Source organism: Elgaria multicarinata, chromosome 4 (assembly GCF_023053635.1).
Source record: "Elgaria multicarinata webbii isolate HBS135686 ecotype San Diego chromosome 4, rElgMul1.1.pri, whole genome shotgun sequence".
Taxonomy (NCBI): domain Eukaryota; kingdom Metazoa; phylum Chordata; class Lepidosauria; order Squamata; family Anguidae; genus Elgaria; species Elgaria multicarinata.
The window spans coordinates 28247684-28273392 of record NC_086174.1 but is presented as its reverse complement, the minus strand read 5'-3'; the positions used below and the strand labels follow the sequence as shown (position 1 = coordinate 28273392).

The following is a 25709-nucleotide window of genomic DNA, read 5'->3' as shown; positions in this document are numbered from 1 at the left end:
CTGCAAAATGACAGGATAGCTCAGTGTGACATAAACAGTCCAGAGCAAAATGCCAGATGTCAGCGTGGTGATTAAATCAAGTTTGCTGCTCGTATGAATGTTTCCTGCATGTGAACAGGAGATCTACTCATGATAATGTCATCACGGCAGCGTTAAAATATCTCCACAGGCCTTTTGAAGAGAATTCATTGGATTTTCTAAATCTGTCATATATAACTAGTGCCTATGATCAATTCAGATGTGATAGCATGTCATCAGTGTTTTTCGCACGAGGTTAGCTTTCTTATTCATAGGATATGAAACGGTGTTGTTGGGCTGTATATCTAAAATAGCATTTGCTTTTCTGACATTCTGCTTCCTTCCAGTTCTTTTGACGTCTTGCACAATATAAAGGTTTTAAAAATTGCTTCCTAATATATGGAAGAAGCTGGGATGTCACATTTTATTAATGATTTGGTTAGATTAATTGATTTAAAAATGGGTAGCAGGTTTTGAAAATGATTATTTTCATACAAGCCTCTTCTAAGATGGTTCTTGGCTTTTCCTCAGAGAGAAGGAGTATCCCATGCTGCCGCTGCACTAGCAGGAATAACTGTTAATGCAATGGGAAAGTAGCACTTGGTAATGCAACTGGAAGCTCTTGTGTCCAGAATGGGACAAGTCAGTGGAGGACACTAGACTGGGTGAAGGGTGGCCCAGAGCAGGGGTAGAGAACCTCTTTTAGCCTAAGGGTGTAATGCTATTGGGATGGCTATAAGCTTCTGACTTCGGAGGCCTCTGGCCATTCAATGCAGAAGGGGCAGAGCAGCGGAGGTGATCTTTTGCCTGTGTGGGCCTCCCGTTCTGAATTTTTGCTTGTTTAGATGCAGCGTCACAGAGGGGGAGGTAAGGTATCTGGGGAGACTGAGGATTCCTTGTAAGTTGGCCTCCTCAATCCGCTCCCCTCTGAAGTTGTGGGGGGAGGGGCAGGGAACTTGGATGTCTGGGTCCAAGGTCAGAGTGCTGTTTCTGACCTCGGATCCAGGAATCCGAACTATCCTATGCCCCCGTCCCCACACTATTGTGTAGGGGCCATACAATTGCTCTTCCCTTGCTGAATTCAGCTTTGGAGAACTTCTTGGGCTGGGTGGGGGCTGAAGGCAAAAGGGATGGGGACAACCCACCGATCCAAAAGAAGTTCCATCATAGTTCTTACGGCCAGTAACTAAGCCTTGGGAAAAGCATTTCATACTTTTAGAATGGGGGACACAGCTGCACAAAAGCTGGGAAGCCATCAAATGCTACATGGTTGTGGGAAAGGAGGTGAAACCAGGGGAAGGGGGCGTGGCAATCTGGGGAATCTTGGAGGGCTGGATTTGGCCCCAGGGCCTGAGGTTCTCCACCCTTGGCCTGGAAGCTCATGATACAGAAAAAGTTGCTGTCGTTAAGTAGGTCTGGGTCTGGTTAGTGCCTGGATGGGAGATCAGTTGGGAACTTTGTGTCCTGTGCCTTGAATTTTACAGAAGAAAGGCGGGATATAAATGTAAAAAAAGAAAAGCAAACTGCTGACATTTGTGCATCAAATATGGGCATTGTAGTTCTGTAAATGCAAAATGGCTCATCTGAGTGGTTGAGGGTGGTGGGATCCAGCTTATTTTAAAATTATGGCCTAATTGACACCAAGCAGGATATTGCACTATGAAAGGGGCATGAAAGGGGCATATAAAAGGCAGGAGCCACACTACTGCTTTATAGCAGCATTGAAGTGCACTGACAACTGTTGGGGCCCATTGGCACATGCCATGAACCGCCTTCATACCGCTTGCATAGTGCTATATCCTGCTTGGTGTGTCTCCTGCCTTTTATATACCGCTTTCATAGTGCAATATTCTGCTTGGTATAGATTAGGCCTAAATCTGTCAGGCTCGTCAGTAATACAGCACCATAAACCCATGTATGAGGAGGTGCAGTTGCCATGGTCTATATCGTGGTTCCATCTCCCTCTTCTGGAGGGTATGTACCTGCGGTTGAGTGTCAGGAACTGGATAGGGGTTCTGGTGATGTACTACCCACCACGCTGCCTAACTGTAACCCCATTGGAGGCTGTCTCAGGTGTGGTGCTGGATAACTCAGGACATTTTGTATAGCAAGGGCCATGACTATGGCAATCTCTAGGCTCTATGTAATCTCTACATTTTTTTGTAAACCAGAACCCCGTAGTGGTTGGAATAAAAGTTCTCTGCATTTTCTTGCAGGGTTTCTTTTTTCCCCTAGCGCATAATTTAAAGACACAGTCCTAAAGCTGGATTTTGTACCCAAGTCAATGCAAGGGTTTGAGGCTATAACTTTCACTTTTTGTCTGATTTGAGCTCCCGGGAGTTATAAAAAAGAGAGAGACCTGCAATATATTGGAACAGTTTGTGAGATCATCCTGGAAAAAGACCACAGAAGAGATGTCGCAAAATGTTTATAGCATGTGTGGAATAAATCTTGTTTTTCAGATTTTAATTAAGGAAAAAATCGATAGAGCCTCCAGGCTTCTTTCAACTGCATATTATACACCCGAATTTTCTCCATTCAGCCTGCTGTCAGACATTATGAAACAATCAGAAAATGCACTACTCTGGTATAATTGCTAAGGCAAAACCTTATTCACCTCCTTACCAGTGGAAACATTCACACTACCTCACGGCTGTGTGTGTGCTCCATTCTCACTGTACAAAGTAGTTGGAGAGGTACCACATTTCAGAATAATTTTTCAAAGCATAATGACAACTTGATTTTTTTTTTCATCGGAAATCAGCCCATCTTCCATATCTGCAAGCATTAAAACAACAACACCTGAATACACAATTGTCGAATGGTTGTCAGTGCTTTCAGTGAAGGTAAATTAAATGTCATATATAGGAAGACCTCATAGATAGAAACTTGGAAAGAAAGGTGATTGTTCACATATACTTTGGCCACATTAGATCCGAGGGTTGCACTGGAGAGACCAAACCAGTGTTTGAGAGCTTTGGAGAACTGGATGGGGGTAAAACAAGCAGAAACATAACCCAGTTAAGATGGAAGTACCTGATCCAAGAGTAGGTGTGCAGCCTGATTGGGATGCAGTGGTGTCAGTTTCACCACTTGAACCACTTGCTTCTTGCGGAGCAGCCTTCCCCAACCTGGGGTCCTCCATATATTAGGACTGGAACCCCCACAATCCCCTGCCATTGCTCATGTTGGCTGGGACTGATGGGAGTTATAATTAAAAATATCTGAAGGGTGCAAGGTTGGGGAAGGCAGTGTTAGAGGGTACGGTGGGTGTGGTCACCAATGATGCTTTTTATCAGCTTTGGTTGGTACGCCAGCTCTACCCTTCCCTGGAAAAAATAGACCTGTCTACGGTTATTTTATAGCCTCCAGTCTTGACTACTGATATTTCAACTGGTACAAAATGATGCTACCAGATGACTGGCTGATCGGAGTATACTACTCAGGTGTTGTCCAATCTGCTAATCCCGATGCCGCAGTGAAAGCATGGGGTTTCTGGCACTGGGACCGCACCCTGTCCTCTTCCTGGGTGGACGGTGACGAATCAGTGGTCACCATCTGCCTAGCCACATCCCCACCATGACTTTGGAGCATGGCTAGACAGCGGATACGCCATACTCGCCTCACTCTGGAGAAAAAAGTCAGGCTAAGCCCCCAACATTTTTTCTTTGGAGTTTTGAGGGAAAGCCCCGTGATGGCTGTGAATCTGTAGCTGCGTCATATTATTGATGCAGTGCAGATTTGCAGCCACCGTGGGGCTTTAGGCACATATAGACAGCCCTTTCGAAGAGAGGCTGTGTGCTATTCCTTGGGCTGCTCCTGAGATTCTCAGGCAATTTGTGCAAGATGGTCAAGTGAAAGGCAAAGTGAAAATGGCAGTGGAGTTGGTGGGATCAGGAATACCCCTTCCCTTGTTTCTGACCTAGCCAGCCATTCCTTGCCTGCTCACTCTCAGTGTACTTTAATGACACTTATACATCTTTCTTTCTTTCTTTCTTTCTTTCTTTCTTTCTTTCTTTCTTTCTTTCTTTCTTTCTTTCTTTCTTTCTTTCTCTCTCTCTCTCTCTCTCTCTCTCTCTGTCTCTCTGTCTCTCTGTCTTTCTTTCTCTCTCTGTCTCTGTCTCTCTGTCTTTCTTTCTCTCTTTCTTTCTTTTTCGAGAAAGCAACTGGAAAATAGGCAGGTGGTAAAACTCACTCTGAAATTGCCCAAACTGATTTAAACTCTGTTTACATTTGGAGGGGTGGTGGGTGGTGGAATATTTATGAAGCGCATGTTATTCATCTTGGACTGGACTTGCGTGGGACGGGCCAGAATAATAATTTCTGTCCTCTGAGAAAGCCTTAAAAGCATGACATATATAAATCTGCCTCTTTCAACCGACTGTTTTCTGTAAGTCAATGAACACATTTCTCTGAGGAAAGCACTGCAAAGCTTCATTTGGGAAGGCCGATGCTGTGGTCACCTGGGATCGCTCTTTTCTGGACAGGCCGGACAATTCGGTGCATGGAATTTGGAAGGGTTCTTACGCTTTTAGGGTAAAAGGAGAATGCCGTTTGTTTCTGTGGTTTTGCATCAATACCAAAGAAGTGCCATTGAACGAGGACATTGGGAGCACTCTATTTGATATCAGCTTCCAAGAGCATCAGAAAGGTTTATTGATCATGATTTACAGCAGTGGGTGGAGATGCTTCCCAGTGGTTTTTGAGGGCATCGCTAGACAGGGCGAAATGCTGGAGTGACGCCAGGGATGCGTTCACATGATGCACAAGGGGTCCTGGGAGCAGGGAGGGATGATCCCTTTCTTGCTCCGGGAACTCATCCTCCCCTTCAAGCCTGTTCTTTCCATGGTCTCGGGCTGAACCCGAGACTGTGGAATGTGAGTGCGGGCATCGTGCTTTGTTCTGGTTCCTTGTGAGGAGCCATGACCCGCGCACAGGGCACAGAGCTCCTCAGGAGCTCTGCGCCCATCGGGGCTGGGGAGTGGGGGAATTAATTTAAATTAAAATAACCCTACCTTTTGCGCACGACCGTTCATGCGCTCTTCTTCTATAACGACGACAACAACAAAAAATGGCGGGCGTGACGTCCTCTCCCTCCAAGGTCATTGCACACTGCGTGTAAACAGAGGGGGAGATCTTGCAATAAAAACATTGCAAGATCCTCACCCCTCCGTCGTGCTAGACCCGGTAGGTCTAGCTGAGGCCTGAGAAAGTCTTGAGTATTTGGGTAATATTCTGCTAATCTTTTCTCGGATCCCTCTGGCTCCCTTTGTCTTGCATCCCTCTGTCTCCTCCTGTCCCTTCAACCTCTTTAATGACAATACACTCAGTCTCCCTAGCTTCTCTGAATGCAATACACACTTTCATAACTACTCCCACTAAGGCATTCTAACATGCATCTATTGCTCTAACTTGTTATCAAATTCTGAAAGAAACAGATTTCTATCCACAGAGTCCAGGACCTGAGCTCTGAGTTGGCGATTTGCCCAAGGCCACCCTGACTGTCTGGACTAGAATTTAAAATCCAGATTAGGCCCAGTTCAACAAATGTGTACAGTGTCTTCCCTTTGGGGGTGGCAGCTTCATATTTCTTCATAACAACACTGTGGACAAAACAGTCACCTAGCATCCCATTGGTACTCATTAATGGCTAAGATTATGAGGAGGCTGATTTAATGGCGAGTATTAGGAGGAGAGGGACTACAGCAGTAGAGGCTAATATTGGTAGAAGGGGACTCAGCAAATGAGCACATTCCTCACTGTAATGGGTTCTCCTGGGACTTTAACTGGTCCAGAAGAAGAAATGCTTAAACTCACCTTTCAGTTTCCACAGCCCACTACAGCAGAATATCAGTGGTGCCTAAGGCAATGATATCCAATGGCAGGAAAGCCCTGCATGCCACGGACCACCAGATTAATACAACTGACCGTTGGAGACATTGCAGCATAAAGAGTCATGGGCATTTCTCTTCCAGATTAGAGACTGGAAACATTAGGTTGGATGATGTTTAGAGCCATGCTTAGAGCTGTCCCCTGAAATCCATGGGATTTAAGTTAGTCATCGCTGAACAATCACTGATTCCAATGGGTCTGCTCTCAGCATGACTAAGTCTGGATCCAACCCATAAGGTAGGTGGCCTGCCAGGTGCTTTGGCTTACATCACCCATATGCTCTAGCCAGTATAGCCAATGGTGGAGGATCATGGGAATTGCAAACCAAAACATCTGGACCTCTCCCCTGCCATAAAGGAAAAATAGCATTGTCTCCATATTGAACTAAAGCTTCTAAGTGATGAACTGAAGGTGTTCTCTTGGCACGTGCCTATCAGTCTTTCGTGTAGTCCACTCCTACTTACTGGCTACCCATGTACAATCTGAAAGGCAGCCTTGCTTTTGCTTCTGGACAGAGGTGTGCAACCTTTGACTCTCCAGATGTTATTGCATTTCAACTCCCATCAGCCTCAACCCATTGCCCAGGGATGATAGGAGTCACAGTCCAGCAACATCTGGTGGACCAAGGCTCCCCCATGTCTGGTTTAGGATAAGGGCCTGACTACAGAGAGTCCCAATCCTGTGAGTCTTTGCAAAGGGCCTGGTCATGCGCTCTCCCACACTAGAGGCCTTCAAGAGGCAGCTGGACAGCCATCTGTCAGGGATGCTTTAAAGTAGATTCTGGAATGAACACGGGGTTGTACTCCAGGGCCTTAGAGGCCACTTCCAACTCTACTATTCTATGACTCTATAACTTTGAAAAATGGGGTGCGATGCAACACTGGGCTGAGGTGGGTGGAACTCTGGTCTGGAAAAAAAAAACAAGGACAAGTTAACGCTCTCTATTGGATTGCAGACCATGTTTCTAAAATTTTTTTTTGTATTTATTTTTTTTGGGCTACGATTTCAGCAAGCTGCACACGATTTCTATACAGCTAATGGTAAAACTTTACAAGTCGGCACAAGTGACCTTACGCCAGGCGTCACGCCATTGCTCAAGAGGCAGAGACAAAACTGGCTCAGTGCTCCTGATGATGGTTTCTTTATTGCTACAGAAGAGACCAGGTAAGATAACGGGGGGAGACAAGAAAGCAAATAGATAGCTCCTCTCATGGCTAGGTAAACATTCGGAGAAAGACGAAATGCATTGCTAGGCGCACGGTGGATCTGCATGTGCGCATTCCACGGGTGTTTGACAGCTGTGAGAACAGTCTCCCTTTGAGTGTTGCCAAAATATTTATAGGCACATCTAAACCAGGGTGAAGGCTGTAATCAGTAACCCAATATTGAATATTTATTTATTGATTGATTGCAGTTCTATACTGCCCAATAGCCGAAGATCTCCTGGTGGTCTGCAGCAATAGACTTCTTTTCTATCTGAATCTCAAAACGACAACAGATCCTTAATCCAATTATTCTCTACTGAAGGAGCGTCGAATCTGGAGGCCATTTTTGGCCCTGGGTCTGGGAAACTCCAGATGGCTACGCCCCCTTTCTCTGGGGCCCCCAACTACTGGTGGTTTGATGATTTCTTGGCTTTTGCACATTGTTTTTCTAATTCTAAAAGGTTGCAATGCCTCTCCTACAGCCTCCTTATGGTAGTAAGAGCTTTAAACTAGAATATGCTGGCATTTTTGGCCCCGCCCCTTTTGCCTTTGGGCCCGCCCACCAGTGGAATACAGTCCTTGAGAGCATCTCTGAAATGGAATTCAGCCCTCAGGTTTGAAGAGGTTCCCCCATCCCTGCTCTACCGGCCATATTCAAACAAAAATGAGAGCCTCACTTTCTGTCATACTTTTCTGCATCCAAAGAACAGAATCCAGGGGGCTCTCTATATGAGGGGAAAGCCCTATGGTGGCTGTGAATCTGTGCTGTGTCAGTTATATGATGCAGCCACAGCTTCGCAGCCTCCGCGGGACTTTCCCTTGAAGCTGTGCATTGAAAAAGTCGGGGGCTTACCCCGACTTTTTCAGGGGGAGCAAGCTCAGTATGGCTCTTCTGCAATCTGACCTCACTCCAGGGCCAATCTGAGGGGCAGTCCTGGTGAAAGGCAACCTGCAATTGGTCGCCTTCCACCAGAAAGAGAGCAGGGGGCTGCTCCAGTACTAAGATGGCCACCGAAAACCCTGTGCTTCCTCCTCAGCATCGGGATTACCTGACACCAGTGTGGGTGAGTAAAACCATGAGGTTTTGGAGGGAGGAAGTGCCAACTTGGCGCTGTGAAGACCAGGCCCAGGATGAGGCTGTGTAGGCAGGACTTGCCTTGTTTCTTTATGGCTGTTATAATCTCAAGCAAGGAAGAGGATTAGTCCTAGCCCAATGAGGTCCTTGAAAGTGTCCCTTTCCTCCCTTCCATAGAAGTTCACCTTTGTCATTTTCTCCCATGGGAGAAAATGAAATGTTACAGTGTTGGGGTGTGGATTCCTTTTACCCCTGACAGACCTCACCAATGGAGTCCCATCAGTGTGCTTGTGCATGTGAGCTCCGTGGGGAAGAGACCTGGTGGCCATTGCAAGAAAGGCAAATGCTATTTTGGGCTGCATTAATAGAAGTATAGCTTCCAAATCACGTGAGGTACTGGTTCCTCTTTATTCGGCCCTGGTTAGGCTTCATCTAGAGTATTGCGTCCAGTTCTGGGCTCCACAATTCAAGAAGGACACAGAAGCTGGAGCGTGTTCAGAGGAGGGCAACCAGGATGATCAGGGGTCTGGAAACAAAGCCCTATGAAGAGAGACTGAAAGAACTGGGCATGTTTAGCCTGGAGAAGAGAAGATTGAGGGGAGACATGATGGCACTCTTCAAATACTTAAAAGGTTGTTACACAGAGGAGGGCCAGGATCTCCTCTTGATCCTCCCAGAGTGCAGGACACAGAATAACAGGCTCAAGTTACAGGAAGCCAGATTCCAGCTGGACATCAGGAAAAACTTCCTGACTGTTAGAGCAGTACGACAATGGAACCAGTTACCTAGGGAGGTTGTGGGCTCTCCCACACTAGAGGCATTCAAGAGGCAGCTGGACAACCATATGCTTTAGGGTGGATTCCTGCATTGAGCAGAGAATTGGACTCGATGGCCTTATAGGCCCCTTCCAACTCTGCTATTCTATGATTCTATGATCTTCTATGAAGTATCATGCCTAGTGATGGTGCAATAAATAGTAGTAGTAGTAGTAATGCTATTTTTCTGTGTACAAAGGACTCTTGGGCAAAGGACACACCACACCTCACAACATTTTTGCTAGTCAACACATAAAGGTCCCTGGTTATTTTCTGCTCATATCTAGCAATTAAGAAATGTTGAGGTTTTGCTCCTGCTGAAAGGAAGATTTTGCTCTCCTTGATATAAAAGCTGCTGGCTTTGTAGGCAAGAATCTGCCGTTTATTGTGTGGGATTTTCATTCCTCCTGATACGTTCTCTATTTGACCATGTTTGGCTCATATCTTTGTACGAAGAACCAAAGGCAGCCTGTTTGCTCCGTGTTTTCCTGGCTCAGCTTTTTTTAAAATTAAAACATCCTTCCATTCTTTACAAGCCCAAAGATTTAGGAGCGCAGATGCTTCTACTACATGGATTGCCATGGAAATCCTTCAATTATAGCTCTCTCGTTGATGGTTTGATGATACAACGCAGACTTCAAAACATGGGGGAACAGGCAGATTTGTTTTAGACTTTCGTGCACAGGCACTTGGGTAGATATTTACAGCATAGCTTCATCTATCCAGATAACAGCCGGCTTCCTCAACCTCCGTGTGTTTTGGACTTCACCCCACATCAGCCCCAGCTAGCATGCCAATGGCAAGGAATGCTGTGAGTTGTAGTTCCCAAAAAATTGTTGGGGGAAGGTTGAAATAGCCTGAAAGGTGTTTTAAGAGACAGAATAACCTCTTGAGAGTTTGCATAAGCATTTGTTTGGACACATGGACAGCTTTGCGCATTCTGATTGCTGCAGGACATGCTGTTGTTATGCTGGGTTTTTCTCTGTCAATCACGTTACAATGTGACTGTCGCAAACAAGAACGTATTGGCTCTGGGAAAACCAGGCTTCATCAGTACATGTATATATTTTTTGACCATGTGCTGCGTGTTGGCTGCAAGAAACACCGGCTGAAAATCCTTGACATTTGAGGATGAGGGTGGCTTACATAAAAGGCATTGCACTTAGCTATGGAAGGGGCAAACTTCCACACCATAAAACTACTTATTCAATTGGCCAAAGTGTTTCAGACTCATATGCACAGCCCAAATATTGCTAAGGCAGTGGTCGAATCACCTTCAACCTGCCCCCAGTTAATTAGTGCAACATTAATGGTTGAATCGATAGAAACAAACAATTAAACAGCAAGGAGCAGGCTTAGTTGGTAATTAACCGATATTTATGCTGTTGGTAATTAACTGATATTTATTTATTTTATAAAAAATCTTGCTGATTTTATTAACACTTTGGGCAGCTACTAATAAGCAATAGTTAGAATCCAAAGAGCTGTGCTGGGGTCATGCAAGAGGCTAGTCCTTTGTGAGTTCTCACTCCCCCCCCCCCCATGTTTCCTGTAGGCAGCTGTCTAAGAGTGGAGCCAGGAGGCAAGGGATGAGTTTGGGATTCCAAGTGGCAGGTTGCACATAAAGTGCAAGAATGCACATAAACACACCAGAACTGGAAAGATGGTGCTAGGACAGGAGCTAGGGTAACCTACTTTACAGAGGACAGTCTTCTCTTTGAATGGCTTTCCAGTCTAGGACCAGATCTACACCAAGCAGGATATAACAGTTTGAAAATGGTTTAAAACAGTATATAGAGTGTGTCCTGGGCCCCAACAGTTGCCACTGCTTTTATAAACCATTTTAAAGCAGTAGTGTAGATCCCGCCCATGTCAAGCTGAAAGATGGAGAACTGTAATCAGAGAGAGCAAAAGGGCCTTGAAATTGCCCACTAGCAGTTATCATCTGGAGGAAATCTACATGTCGATTGTGCCCCAACAGTTTTCAGTGCATTTCTGTACCGCTATAAAGCAGTAGTGTAGATCTTGACCTAATTTACAAGTAGCAATGCACATTTAGAAATAACAACTACAATTTACATAGAAATACAGTAAGTTTCACATAGTGGGGGAAACTATGACCAGGTGACTTCCTGTGCATCTGCTCAGTTTTGCTGTCCTGGAGGAAATCTACACGTCGATTCGAAGGCGCACTCCAGACGCAGGCAAGCGCCCCGAAGCTCCACGTGTAGACCCTGGCTTTGACAGGCGGGAAAAGATGCCTTTTCTATTCTCAGTTCTCAACGAGGAGATTCCCAGCTGCTGTTGATCAGCTTGGGATTCTAATACTGAGCGTGCTTACATGCGAGTAAATCTTGTTGAACCCAATTGGGCTTCTGAGTAGACATGTATATAGGATTGCCTTGCTCGTGCTGCCGCTCCCTCCCTCCCCCCCCTCTCTCTCTCTCTCTCACACACACACACAAACGCTGTTCAACCAGCTGCCGCCTCCCCTCCCACGCCCTGGTCTCTCCACGGTAACAGCAGAGCAGCAGCGTTGCGGGTGAATGCAAGGAGTTTCCCGGACGAGCAAGGCAATCCTATATACATGTCTACTCAGAAACCCAATTGGGTTCAACAGGATTTACTTGCGTGTAAGCGCGCTCAGTATTAGAATCCCGAGCTGATCAACAGCAGCTGGGAATCTCCTCGTTGAGAACTGAGGAGAATAGAAAAGGCGTCTTTTCCCGCCTGTCAAAGCCAGGGTCTACACGTGGAGCTTCGGGGCGCTTGCCTGCGTCTGGAGTGCGCCTTCGAATCGACGTGTAGATTTCCTCCAGGACAGCAAAACTGAGCAGATGCACAGGAAGTCACCTGGTCATAGTTTCCCCCACTATGTGAAACTTACTGTATTTCTATGTAAATTGTAGTTGTTATTTCTAAATGTGCATTGCTACTTGTAAATTAGGTCAAGATCTACACTACTGCTTTATAGCGGTATAGAAATGCACTGAAAACTGTTGGGGCACAATCCATGTTCCATTTTCATAGTGTTACAGCCTGCTTTTGATTCCTCATTCGAAATGGTTCGACACAAGGCGTAGATCTGGCCTTAGTCTGTGATGCAGGTCCTATGTTTTGGAGATGCATCAGTGGCCACTCTAGTCCAGCAAGTTCCCAGCAAAGCCATTTTTTGATCAGGAGAGCTCACTGAACAACTGAGGGAGGCAGGGCCAGTCCAGAGCCTGAGAATGCTCCACAGCCAAGAAGATGATCACATACCGGGTTTGATTCTCGGTATCTCTAGTTAGGGGTGAAAAATACCCTGGAATGTCACTGCTACTCACCGCCTCACTGCCAAATTTTCACTGAAATTCTGTAGTGCAGTAACATCAAAAGAAAAAAACAGGTGTTGATTTCTCTCACTCCATGGAGCAGAAACCCCAAATTGGGTTCGTACCATATCAAAAACTGCATACTGGGAGGGGATGATTCAGCTCCCACCCCCGTTTGGGTTCTTGGAACTAGTTGCCTGCTTCTTTGGATCTGGATGTTCATGTGTTAAAATAAGATCAGGGGTCTGGAAACAAAGCCCCATGAAGAGATACTGAAAGAACTGGGCATGTTTAGCCGGGGGGGGGGGGGAATCTACACTACTGCTTTTAAAGTGCTTTAAAGCACTTTGAAAATGTTTTGAAAACTGTATATGCAGTGTGTCCTGGGCCCCAACAGTTGTCAAAACTGTTATAAAGTGCTTTAAAGCAGTAGTGTAGATTCCCCCCTGGAAGAGAGAAGATTGAGGGGAGATATGATAGCATTCTTAAAATACTTAAAGGGTTGTCACACAGAGGAGGGCCAGGATCTCATCTCAATCCTCCCAGAGTGCAGGACACGGAATAATGGGTTCAAGTTAAAGGAAGCCAGATTCCAGCTGGACATCAGGAAAAACTTCCTGAATGTTAGAGCAGTATGACAATGGAATCAGTTACCTAGGGAGGTTGTGGGCTCTCCCACACTAGAGGCATTTAAGAGGCAGCTGGACAGCCATCAGTCAGGGATGCTTTAAGGTGGATTCCTGCATTGAGCAGAGGGGTGGACTCAATGGCCTTATAGGCCACTTCCACTATTCTATGATTCTATGAAAATATACTTCTATAACATATATTTATATAATAATCTGATTTGTTTATGTTGATTCTTATTTTTCAGTGGTATAATGCCCTCAATTTTGTATTGGTATAATGGCCTCAATTGCCCCAAAGTGTGATAATAATAATCAAAATAGTGATAATAGTGCATTAGAATAGTAATAATGCTCAGCACATATATCGCCCTAAGGTTGAGCCTCATTAGTGCCATTCCCGGCATCTTCTTGTTCTCTCCTTGACTTCCTCTTTTGCAACAAACCACAGATTGCTCTTGTTTTTTCAGCAAGTTATAGAGTAGGCTACCCAGCTGCTAAAGATAAAGGGTGAGGCACGACCACCCCAGGCAGCAAATGTGAGAGCTGAATAGTAGGATAGGGTAAAGGGCTGGACTGTGCTGTCTTCTTCTCCCCTTACAGCTCCGTGTCTTAAAACTACTCTGGTGGCGACCCCAAATCTCTGGAATAGATTTAGGGGGTGGGGGCTGCAGGGGAGAGGGAGAAATCCATTCCACCAATGCTTTCCTCCCACTGGCAAAACAATACCATTGGATACAACCCTAGGCTAGGAAGTGCCTGGAGAAGGATATGGATGGCCTTGAGATAATTGAAAAAGCACGGTTGCATCAGATCAAAGTCCCATCTAATCCAGTATTCCTCTGGGAAGCTCAGAAATGGAGCAGGAAGATGTCTTTGCTTTCTACCTGTCCCTACCACCTGGGATTCTGAGGTGGACCATGAAGGCTCCATTGACCCATTGTTCTGCATTAATTTGCTTACAGTCAATTTCCTATATGTGACCCTGTATATTCTAATATGACCTCTTTTGTTCATCATCAGTTCTCTCCTCTTTACAGTCCCTTTTGAATACGGTTATTTATTTATTTTAAAGCTGCAATACTTTGCATGTGCAAAGCATTACACAAATAGCAATAATATTGATTGTGCTAAATCCCCATTGGGAATTTTTCTAGATGAGTTACTTTTGTACTGCAAAAATGATTCTCTTAAACACGCTGAAAGTACATTGACAAGTCCAGCTAGCTCCAGTCTCCCTGTGCTTGATATTTCACCATGGTATCGGAAATTATTCTTCATATTTTGACCCTAAAGAAAAGTAGGGTAGGTTTATGGAGGGAAGGCAGATAATTTACTCCACTTTAGTTACATCCTGGCTTCTTCCACGCTGCTCTTTTTATGTATATGGGGAGTTGGTGGGTGACATGGATGTTCTGACTCTGCTCCAACACAGATTCTTTGCTCTTCGGTCTTCATATCTAGTGTAGAAGTTTACCCTGGCACTTTTGTGTGTGCTTGTCTGTTTGATTGTTGCGTACGTACAAGATCATAGACCAGTGGGAATATACTTATGCGACACACACAGAGGACTGTTCACATATCCATTGGGTAGTATCCAACTGTGCCTCCGCACTAGGACGAATGACATGGCACTAGTGTAAAGCAATGCTTGTGCAAAGGAGCGAATGCTTTCTAGGGCAAGGGGAAAAAGGGGTGATTTGCTGCCATAATTCAGTGGCAGCACAGAAATTTGGTGGCAAATCACTGCTTTTCCCCGTTGTCTTTCTAAACTGCAAAAGTGTTGGTTTACTCTAGTGCAACGTCAGCACAGATGATTGATTGATTGATTGATTGATTGGACTTGCCCCCTGCCTTTCCACCAAGAAAGGCAGTTAGCAATCATAGGAACCAACACTTTAAAACAAAAACTTGGATGAGACAATAATCAAACCAATAAAAACACAGTTTAAAAAATGCAGCAATAAAAGCTGAACCCAACCCAATAGATGAGCTTATATACCAGAGACTTGCTTGAATAGAAACATCTTTGCTGCCAGCAAAAGCACAGCAGAGAGGGAGCCAACTTCGCCTCCTTTAGCAGGGAGTTCCACAGGCTGGGAGCAGCCACCAAGAAGGCCTTGCCTCATGCCAGAGTTGGATACTACTCTTGCTTCATTTGAAGACCACAGCATTGAGTGATAATTTTCACATGCGAATGAGTGATTACTGAGCAAACAGCACAGATTTAGAACTTCTGTCTAACCCACTAGCTGTGTTCGGATGATCTATGTCTGTGTATGATCACCATGTGGAGAGGGAGATGGATTGTGGTAGCAGGGCCTACCCCCATCTCCTACATTGATCTGTCCAGAAGATACAATCAACACATGGTTGGAGATGGGGCCTGCTACTATGTATATAGGTTGCACAGTGAAAACACAATGCTTTTCATTGGGATCAGTTCACACGTTTGGCTGCCAGACCTCCTTGTCCATGCAATAGTGTGATGATGAGAAACCCAGTGATATACTTGCATGTGTGAATTAGCTGTTAGATAGGCTCACCATAGGGAAAGGAGGACAGGACTCCTGTATCTTTACCATTTGCATAGAAAAGGGAATTTCAGCAGGTGTCATTTATACGCAGGCAGCACCTGGTGAAATTCCCTCTTCATCACAAAGTTAACATTAACAGTGCCCTGCCCTCTTTTGTATCTGGTCAAGAGGGCAGGGCTCCTGTAGATTTAACAGTTGTGATGAAGAGGGAATTTCACCAGGTGCTGCATGCATGCAAAAGACACTTGCTGAAATTCCCTTTTCTATACAACTGTTAAGGATACAGGAGCCCTGTCCTCCTTTCCATATAGTCAGCCTACACCTGGATCCTACATTGGAATATGACTTGTAGTGAGGATACAGGTGAAACACATGCATTTCAAGTTTAGTGTCACTATTTTTGGAGGATTAGGCTGTGGTTCTTTCAGAAGCTGCCTGCCCAGAACAACTTTGCTGTCACTCGTTAATCTTTATATATTTACCAAGAACTTCAAGGTACTATGGGCCTGTACAATATGTCTTAATTTAGGAGTGTTTTGCTACCTCGAGTATAGTATAAAGGCTCATTTTAGGCTTTCTGCCCTCACATGAAATAGCTGTAATGTAGGCTCTATTGTAAATTTCTTTTTATAGCTTAATGCAGGGAATAACTTCTGTTTTTAAAATTGGCTTCATTGTGCTAAATTGCCACTCTCAATTTTTATATAACTAAAGAATATGGAAAATTCATATTACATTAGCCAGAACTTCAGGAAAATGTGACTCTGAGTGACAGCTTGACTTTGTTTAAATTCCATACCACATGAACAGTAACTGGCAAAGAAAATGAATGCTGAAGTCATACAATACCATTAAGGTGCAACGCTATGCATGTTTAGGTAGAAAAATGTCCTACAACTCACAGCATTCCCCAGTGCCCCTAAATATTTTAATGCTGCTTGTTTCTGGTTTAGCTGGTTGAAGAATGCAGGGAATTGTAGGGCTATTTCCCCCCCCCCATCTAAAACATGCATAGGATTGCACCCTTAAACTTTATAATGCAGCATATTTTTGGTTTGTACAAAGAGACTAAATAATCATGCATTATAGTGAATGTAGAAAAGCATAGCTGGAAGGGATCAGAGATCATTCAGTACAACACCCTTCTCTAAGGAAGAGCCATTATAACTAGCCCCCTCACAGATCTACCTGCTTAATACAGACCTTAGCGTACCATATGTTAAGTGCAAATGTACCACATTTATTCTGCAGCCCTTAATTCCTGGAAGGACTTCCCAGGGCCCATAGGATAGAGTGGAATCTCCCTCTCCTACATGGTCAGCTGAGCATGTGTAAAACATGCAGTTGTATCTGTAGACCAGGGATGGGCAACTTATGGCTCTCGATATATTTTGGCCTACAATTCTCATCCTCCTTCACCTCTGGCTAAGCTGACTGGGGTTGATGGGAGTTGTTGGCCGAAACATCTGGAGGGCCACCAGTTGCCCATCGCAGATGTAGACTTTCCTTCAGTGGGCCAATAAGAATATTTGTGCCTGGAACGACTCTTGAATGACTCAATGCTTGTTTCATTTCAGTGCGGAAGCAGTTAGAAACCTTCTCACGGTAAGTGTCAACTCCACTGGGAGCATATTCACTAAAACAGCAATATGACCTTCCGTTTAAGAATTCTGCACAGCTTATATTTTGGTGTAGTAATTCACTTAAGAGGGACCACAATGTCGCAGAGAACATTTATAGTTCTCAAGGTAACTCTTATCCCAAAACAATTGGCTTCCCAGATATATAATATCAGCTTTGTGCTATTTTTTTTTCTTTTATGTGAGATATCTGGAGCCCCAAAGTGTGGGGTGGGGTGGGGGAGGTGAGGTGAAAATAGTTTTTAAGTACCATTTAATCCTGCCCTAGCATTTCTTAATCTACCCAGTGGAAAACTGAAAGATAACTGCAAGTATTTTAGCAATTAACCCAAGAAATAAGAGGCTTGCTGGCTCTGAGGTTTAAACAATAGGTGTTTTCCTTGATGCACCAGGCCAGGATTTTAAGACTGCAATCCAATACTTACTTACTTGGGAGTAAGCCCCATTTAACTCAATGGGACTTTCTTCTGAATACACAGAATTTATTTATTTTCAACATCTGTATACCGCTGCATATCCAAAATAGATTCTGGATTGGTAAACATAAGAAGTAGAAGGCTATCAATGGCTACTATCCCTGATGGTTGTGTGTTATCTCCACTATTTGAGGCAGTAAACCTGTGTGCACCAGTCGCTGGGGAACATGGGTAGGAAGGTGCAGTTACACCATGTCCTGCTTTGTTGGTCTCTGGTCAGCTGGTCGGCCACTGTGTGAACAGAGTGCTGGACTAGATGGACCTTTGGTCTGATCCAGCAGGGCTCGTCTTATGTTCTTATGTAAGTAAGATAGTAAAAAGAAAAAAGATTAATACAGCATATTAAAACTGTTCTTTTAAAAATGCAATATCAATAAAAGCTGTAGCTGGTCAGTTATTTATAATTTATAATTTATTTATTTATTGCATTTATATCCCGCCTTTTTTCCTCCAAGGAACCCAAGGCGGCAAACATAATCCTCATCCTCCGCTCCATTTTATCCTCACAGCAACAACCCTGTGAGAAAGGTTGGGCTGAGAGTCTGTGACTGACCCAAAGTCACCCAGTGAGCTTCCATGGCTGAGTGGGAACTAGAACCCAGATCTCCTGACTCCCAGTCCAACACTTTAGCCACTACACCACACTGGCTCTGTTAAGGAATGTTTCCTGTAAAATAGCTCTTTTCAAGAGGCGCAGAAGCAGTACAGTGTTGGCGCTTGCCTGACCTCCAGGGGCAGGGAGTTCCAAAGAAAGGGGGCCACCACACTAAAGTCTCTTCTCCTGGTAGGCTTCAGTTGGCCCATAGATCCATGTGGAACCATCAGGAGCATGCCCTCTGATGACCTTGTGACTGGGCAGATATCCTGGTCCTAAGTTTGGGGGCAATTTTGGGATTGCACTGTCCATCCCCAAATTTCACTTTTCTGAATCCTCAAACTTTTAGTCAATAAGCTAGTATCCAATGATAATATCCAACGTTTGCCCAACATAACTAGAGCAATGGAAAAAAGTGCGGATTTGCTGCCAAAATTTAGTGGCAAAATGATGTTTTTCCCCATTGTGCAAGCCCTGGTTTACACCTGGTTTACCACTAGCACTTGGACACTACCCTTTAAATGTAATTAGCATTGTAACGAGATTATTTCCAATTAAGCCCATCTGTGATAGGTAAATGGAGTGCTTTTTGGAACCATTACCTATGGACACACTGCATGTATATGTGTGCATGCAGATATGCATGTGTCCTACAAGAGCCAAAAATGTGAAAATGTCTTTATTCTAAAAGATTCAACTCTTTAGCCTTGTATGGGAAAATTCAGGATATTCAGCTCAGCTGTTCAAGCCTGCATTTAAAAATCTTGAAGGAGAAAGCTATCAATAGTTACTAGTCCTGATGGCTATGAGCTATCTCCAGTATCTGAGGCAGTAAGCTTGTGTGCACCAGTTGCTGGGGAACATGGGTGGGAGAGTGCTCTTGCACCCGTGTCCTGCTTGTGGGTCCCTGGTCGACAGCTGGTTGGCTGCTGTGTGAACAGAGTGCTGGACTAGATGGACCCTTGGTCTGATCCAGCAGGGATCTTCCAATGTTCTTATGAAATGCTGCAGAAATGCCTTCTTTAAATGAATATTTCTAAACCGTAATTTTGTACAAGTCAAACACACCAGGTGGGTTAGAATTATTTTGTTTTGCAGCAGGCAAATTTCGTTGTGAAAGAAATCAGATAAAACTTCCAGGCACATACACAAATAAAGTACCAAGAGCCAAGATAACAGTGAACCTTAGGGAGGGGGAGGAATTCAGTAATTTTGGATTACTTTAATAATCTCAAAGTAAAATTGGATGCACAGGTAAAGATTTTAATTTAAAAGTACCCGTTCCCTTATTGGATTCTTCCTTTAGAAATTGTTCCTGCAAATTGCAGTGCTGGGCTGCTTCTTGGACTTTAGTCAGTATATGAATTTGCTTTTCTCTCTTCCCCTATTGTTTTTATAATTCTAACTGCTTTCTCTGTGCATAAGGCAACAGAGACTTAGTCTAAAATAACAAATGAAAGGACTGTGTGCCTCTATTTCTAAATGCCCAAGAAATGGAATAAACAATGAGCAATCCTCAGGCTACATGGGTTTCTCAAATGTATTTTCTCTGCCGGCTTTTAATCAAGGTGTAGGAAAAGGCTTATCCAGAGTTTCACTGAAGGAGAAAAGAAAAAGTCACATTGATCAGGTTCACACAGCACGACAACCTACCGTGGGTGACCATCCATGGTGGGTAAGCGTGACGTTCTCACAGGGTAGGTTAATTTTTTGAAATGCGCCACGACAACAACCAATGGCTTGTTCTAAGGGTTGCTTTACCCAAGATGGGTTGGTGTGCCATCTGAACTTGGGACACCCAATCCATCATGTGTTGTGGCGAACGAGTCATTTGGCAAGAGGGGCAAAAATCGTGGCCAAGCCATTTCAAGCCCCCTCACTAGTGGCAGCCCCTCTAATGGTGCAAAAAAGGTACTTTGGATGTTCCAGCAGAACCTGTCATGTATGCCCATCCTGACCTTCTGAACAACTGAATCAGATATGGTGGTGGAATCAAAGGACTGGCAGCTGCCGGGGTGCTACTCCTCCCACTCCCCTGGCAACTTTTAAAATTCTTTCTTGGTGCTATATAGGATGGTTCTGCTACAGCGCTATTTTGAAAGACGGGCATGAAATAAAAAAAAGAAAGAAAGGAGGGGGGAATCAGTGATTGAAAAGGAGTAGTGATCAAAGTGGGAGGGGCTTAGGATGGACAGGCGAGATGGGCTCTGCTGGGTGGGACCCTGTGATACTGGGTGGGGGACTCCCCCTCATTCTACACATGGCGCGTGATGTCCCAGGAGGAAGGAGGACATCACGCCCGCCATTTTGGCTTTTTTATTATTATTGGAAATGAATGCACAAGCTCTCCATTGCTACCGTAAGGTGTTTTTTTTTTAAAAAAAGATCCTGCTCCCCTGCAACCCTGATGGACATGAAGCTCCTGAAGAGCTCCATGCCTGGTTCCTGGCTCTTCGCGTTTACTCGCGAGGAGCCAGGAAGAACCAGGTCGGCTGCCCACATGCCCTGCAATCACAGGATGATCCCAAGACTGTGGTAAAAGCCAGGATTAAAGCCATCCTGGCTATCCCGGGGAAAGGGACGAATCATTGCTCCCTGTCCCCCAGGATCCCCTGTGCGTTATGTGGATACACAGGGATGATCCCGGGGCAATTCCTGGGATATTGCCTGGTGTACACATGTCCCCTGTTGATGCTGGATCTACAGGGAATTATCAGGAGAGGAGAAGAACACTCCTGATAATGGAAGAACAGCATGTTATCTGCTTGTAGGAGCCTCTTACGATATTTAAAATGATGCTTTGGCCCTGCAGCAGCACCCTTGGGCATCTGCTCTTGAATATCATAAATTGTAAACCACCCAAACTGTCATCCATAACAGTCTCACAACAGGATCATCAATGCCCCGTAGGAAATGTTCTTCGCATCCCCTTTCCCACCCTCTCTCCCTCCCCATGTAACATCAGTGCTTATTGCACTCTACAAGGGTGTGAACAAAGAGAGATAGAATAAAGGGTTTGTTGGGGAAGACGTTGATGACATTTGGGTCTCCCAACAGCTCTCAAACTGCTCCAGTGATTAAGCTGCTTTCCAAATCTAAAGGTAGGACAGTCATTGTATGCAAAGAACGTTATATTTATGTTCAATAGAGGATTCGAACGCTAATATTCAATATACTCTTTATTTTATTGGAATCGTACAGGAGCTGAAGTTGGGAAGGACTGTAGCTCAGGGCCAGAAGAGCACATGTTTTACACTGAGAAGGTTCCAGATTCAGTCCTGGCATTTCCACATAGAGGTGGGGGTGGGGGTGGGGACACCTGTCTGAAACCCTGCCAGGCAGTATAGGTGATACTGGGGTGGTTGGGCCAATGATCTGATCCGATATAAGGCAACTTCCTAAAACAAATCTGCATCTTCTGCAAGAACTACAGTAAGGATCTTCAGTGGACATTGGCAGCCCCATTGCCAATGGGGCAGTGAATCCGCTCTGGGTTTCACTCACAACCTGTTGTTTTGTTGCTTGGATAGGTCCTTTAGAGTTCTGACCACTTTGGATGGAAACCCGGAGCAGATTCACCACTCCATTGATATTGGAGCTGCCAGCTTCCACTGAGGATCTTCAAGACCATAATAAAAAACTGCTCCGACACTGATTCAGAATCAAAGTTCTGAATAACCTTTCAATTGTGATTTCAAAGAGGAGTATTTAATTATTTGCAGTTAAGCCCTGCTTCAATCAGATAGCAAACATTTGAGAGCCAATGTTCCCAAGTTGAACAAGCCCAGCCCTTTGCCTTTGGAAATTATTAGGAGGCCAAGCAGATAAAATGTTGACTTACTCCTGATCTGGATGAATTCTTCAGGTATCTCTTGGGCAAACTTTCCTCCGCACTCAAGGCGTTCAGGTCGCAAGCAAATGGTGTTCTGCTTAAAGAGTCTGCTGTGGCAGGTTTGTGAAACGCACGAAGGCCGTTCAGTCTTGGAAAATGGCAACTGATTTCATCAGTGAGGTTTTTCTTTCAGAGCTTTTCCCCAATTCATTCTTATGTTTACTTAATTGTGTGGAATCAATATCAGTCCACAGGCTTGCTACTGCAAGTAAGCGATGCTTGCTAAAGATTGGAGAAAGCAGTACAGAACAAGGAAGGAGGGTTGGTTGAACAGGATTTGGAAGGGTGACTCATTTGATAAAATTTACTGCCTATCTAAACTTTATTATTTATTAATTTATTACATTTGTATACCGCCCCATAGCCAAAGTTCTCTGGGCGGTTTACAAAAGTAAAAAACAGTGAACATTAAAAACAAATATACAAAAGTTTAAAAGCATAAAAACCTTGGATCAGGAAAATCCAAAATTATCCCATGGCCCTTCAGACATTGTCTATGGGCCCACAGGATCATTCCCTCCACAAATGAAAGAAATACTAACATTGATGTAATAAACCCATAATCTCTTTAGACCACTTCTCAGCATTTTCCAGTGGACCTGAAGTTGGGAAGCAAAATGTTAAAGATTACAGCCGAGACTGGCAGAAGTGTTGAAAATGCCTTACACATATGGAAATATTACTAGGCTTTCCCAGGCATTAATCTGCACCGTTTAACTCATTGTGTCTTATTTATCAGCACACGTGCCTTGTTTCCTGATACGTGTACTTCTAATGGCTAGTAACACGACACAACATATGTCTTGCTAGTCACCCAGGCAGAGAAATCCTTCCCCAGTGCAGCGTGTGTGTTGCAGGAAACAAGATACACTGTCTTCACTCCTGCATATAGAAAGTCACTCCAAAGCCTACTACATAAGGGGAATGAAGGAATCCTATGTGGATTGGTAGAGCAGATGTGCAGTGTTTGCGTGCGTCTGTCTGTTTCCACATGCTTAACTAAATGGAAGGAGATGCAGTGAGAAATATCCTCTAAAGCAGCAGTTTCTGCAGCCGAAACTCTCCCCACGGCCTGAGTTCGATCTCAGAGGAAGCTGGTTTCAGGCAGCCGCCTCGGGTCGACTCAGCCTTCCATCCTCCCGAGGTTGGTAAAATGAGTACCCAGCTAGCTGTGGGAAAGGTAATAATGGCCGGGGAAGGCAACGGCAAACCACCCCGCTGTAAGGCCTGCCAAGAAAACGTCAGCGAAAGCTGGTGTCCCTCCAAGAGTCAGTAATGACTCAGTGCTTGCACGAGAGGTTCCTTTCCTTCCTTTCCTTTCCCAGACTAGCTTTCTACATCTTGATGCAGCGTCACAAGTGTATCCCCATCTTAATGGACATGCAACTGTGTCTCTCTATCAAAATGTCATAAGCCACAACCATTGGCATGTATCTCTGGATCGTGTCTAATGTGTATTTCATCAGTATGCCAAAGTTAGCTCCTCTGCTTCTCACACTCTAGGCATTCTTTCAAAGCAACGTAGGTGAAAACCACATTTTTTAAAAAGATGATCTTTCATACCCACACTAAATGATGTTATCTCTTTTTAAGCATATTAAATTCATTTACTCAACGTAAAGAATCCTTACTTTTTTAATATATATATATATATATATATATATATATATATATATTGACAAAGACACAGGAAATGGAACTTTAAGGATGGCTCCTCCCCTCCTCTCTATCCATTGTGTTCAAGGGAAAAATATTTTGAGGGAGAAAATGGGTCAGAGCCTTATTTTCTCTCTCCCTTGTCACTCAGGGCTACAACTAAACATTTAACTTTTCTAAAATGAATGACAAATAAAGTGTTGAATGCAATATATACAGGTCACCCAGTTCATGATTTCTAGGTATGTAACCAAGGATATGTCTATCAATGGCTACTAGTCCTGATGGCTATATTTTACGTCCAGTATCAGTGGCAGTACACCTCTGTATACCAGCTGCTGGAGAATATGGGCAGGAAGGTGCTGTTGCACTCATGTCCTGCTTATGGGCAGCTGGTTGGCACTGTATGAACAGACTGCTGGATTTAGATGGGCCCTTGTTCTCATCCAGCACAGCTCTTCTTATTCCCTTACTCAGCTTCGTCCTTTTTCTTCTGCTGCCCCTTACGCCTGGAACGCTCTTCCAGAACACTTGAGAACTACAAACTCAATCACAGCTTTTAAAACTCAGCTAAAAACTTTTCTTTTCCCTATAGCTTTTAAATATTGAGTTTGTTCTGACCCTATACTGTCAGCTTCACCCTACCCGGTGCCTGTTTACACTTCCCTGTGCCTGTTTGCATTCTCTTTCCCTCCTTATTGTTTACTACAACTTTATTAGATTGTAAGCCTATGCGGCAGGGTCTTGCTATTTACTGTGTAATCTGTACAGCACCATGTACATTGATGGTGCTATATAAATAATAATAATAATAATAATAATAATAATAATAATAATAATAATCAAGCCTGCTCCCATGAAAACATCGTCTTTCTTACTTAGAGCTCCATCACACCTACACGTTTGCCCTAGTTTGCCCTCAAATTATCCACCTTTGTTTCCATAGCATATGAAAGCCTGAGCACTTACACCATTGCACTGTTACGTTTCATTCATCTTTACGCATCTCCTCTCCTGCGCACCAGCAAATCACTGTTGTTCCTTTGAGATGCACTCTCAGATCTCCTTTGTACCTCCGCCTAAAGTTTATTAGTTGGTGGTAGTTGGACACCTCGCCCTCCCCAGTAACTGACATGGGGCACTCCTGGTCTTGCACTGTTTTTTCCTAGGAAGTAGCTCCTCTTGTTACTGAACTCACTTTGGGAAAACTCTGTGGCCGTAGCTAGATCTAAGGTTTATCCCAGGATTGTCCTGGGGTCAGACCTGTTCATCTAAGTGCCACACAGGGCATCCAGCGCTCAGGCAGGGATGAACCCGGGATAAACCTTAGGTCTGTCTCTCTCCTATGTACTTTCATGGTTATTCCCTATTGCCTAGGCTATGCCCATTCCCCTTATCCTGCCTGCAGGCTTTGGAGCATGAACTGGAGAGGGTTACAGTGTTCTGTAAATCTCATTGATTTCAACTGCATTTGCATTCAATTGATACTAACAGCCCATGCATGCTTACCTTTGAGTAAACCCCATTGAACAGAGACAGACTTACTAAAAAATGGGGTCTACTCAAAGGTAAGCATGCATGGGCTGTTAGTATGAATTGGATGCAAATGCAGTTGAAATCAATGGGATTTACTCTTTAGTAAGGGAACCAACAGATCTCTATTCTATATACTTAGAAATGCACAGCTTAGCATGATCAAAGGATCAATTCTTTGGACTTGCAGACTACCAGGAAAGGGGTTTAAGGGGGGGGATTTAAACAAAATTTAAAATATCAAGGGATGGACCAATCTCATTCAAACATGGCATGCTGAAAACTCTACTTAAGAGTTATCACTGTGCCAATTTTGATCTCTTTATCTTTAAAAATGAGGGAGCTGTGGGCAAGGAGGATACATTTTCCACATTTCTTTTAAGGTGGAAATGTACCCCTGGTCATGTCTACTCAGGAGTAAGAACATAGAGTTAA

General features: G+C 44.2%; 1 protein-coding gene across 1 annotated transcript in view; it reads left to right on the top strand.

Annotated features, from left to right (window-relative positions):
* The window catches only part of MTA3 (metastasis associated 1 family member 3), a 155687-nt gene that overhangs the window by 124427 nt on the left and 5551 nt on the right, over positions 1-25709 (top strand). The window contains exon 18 of the mRNA XM_063124000.1: positions 6920-7074. Within this exon, the coding sequence (XP_062980070.1) occupies positions 6920-7074 (155 nt within the window). The remainder of the gene's footprint in view (positions 1-6919; positions 7075-25709) is intronic.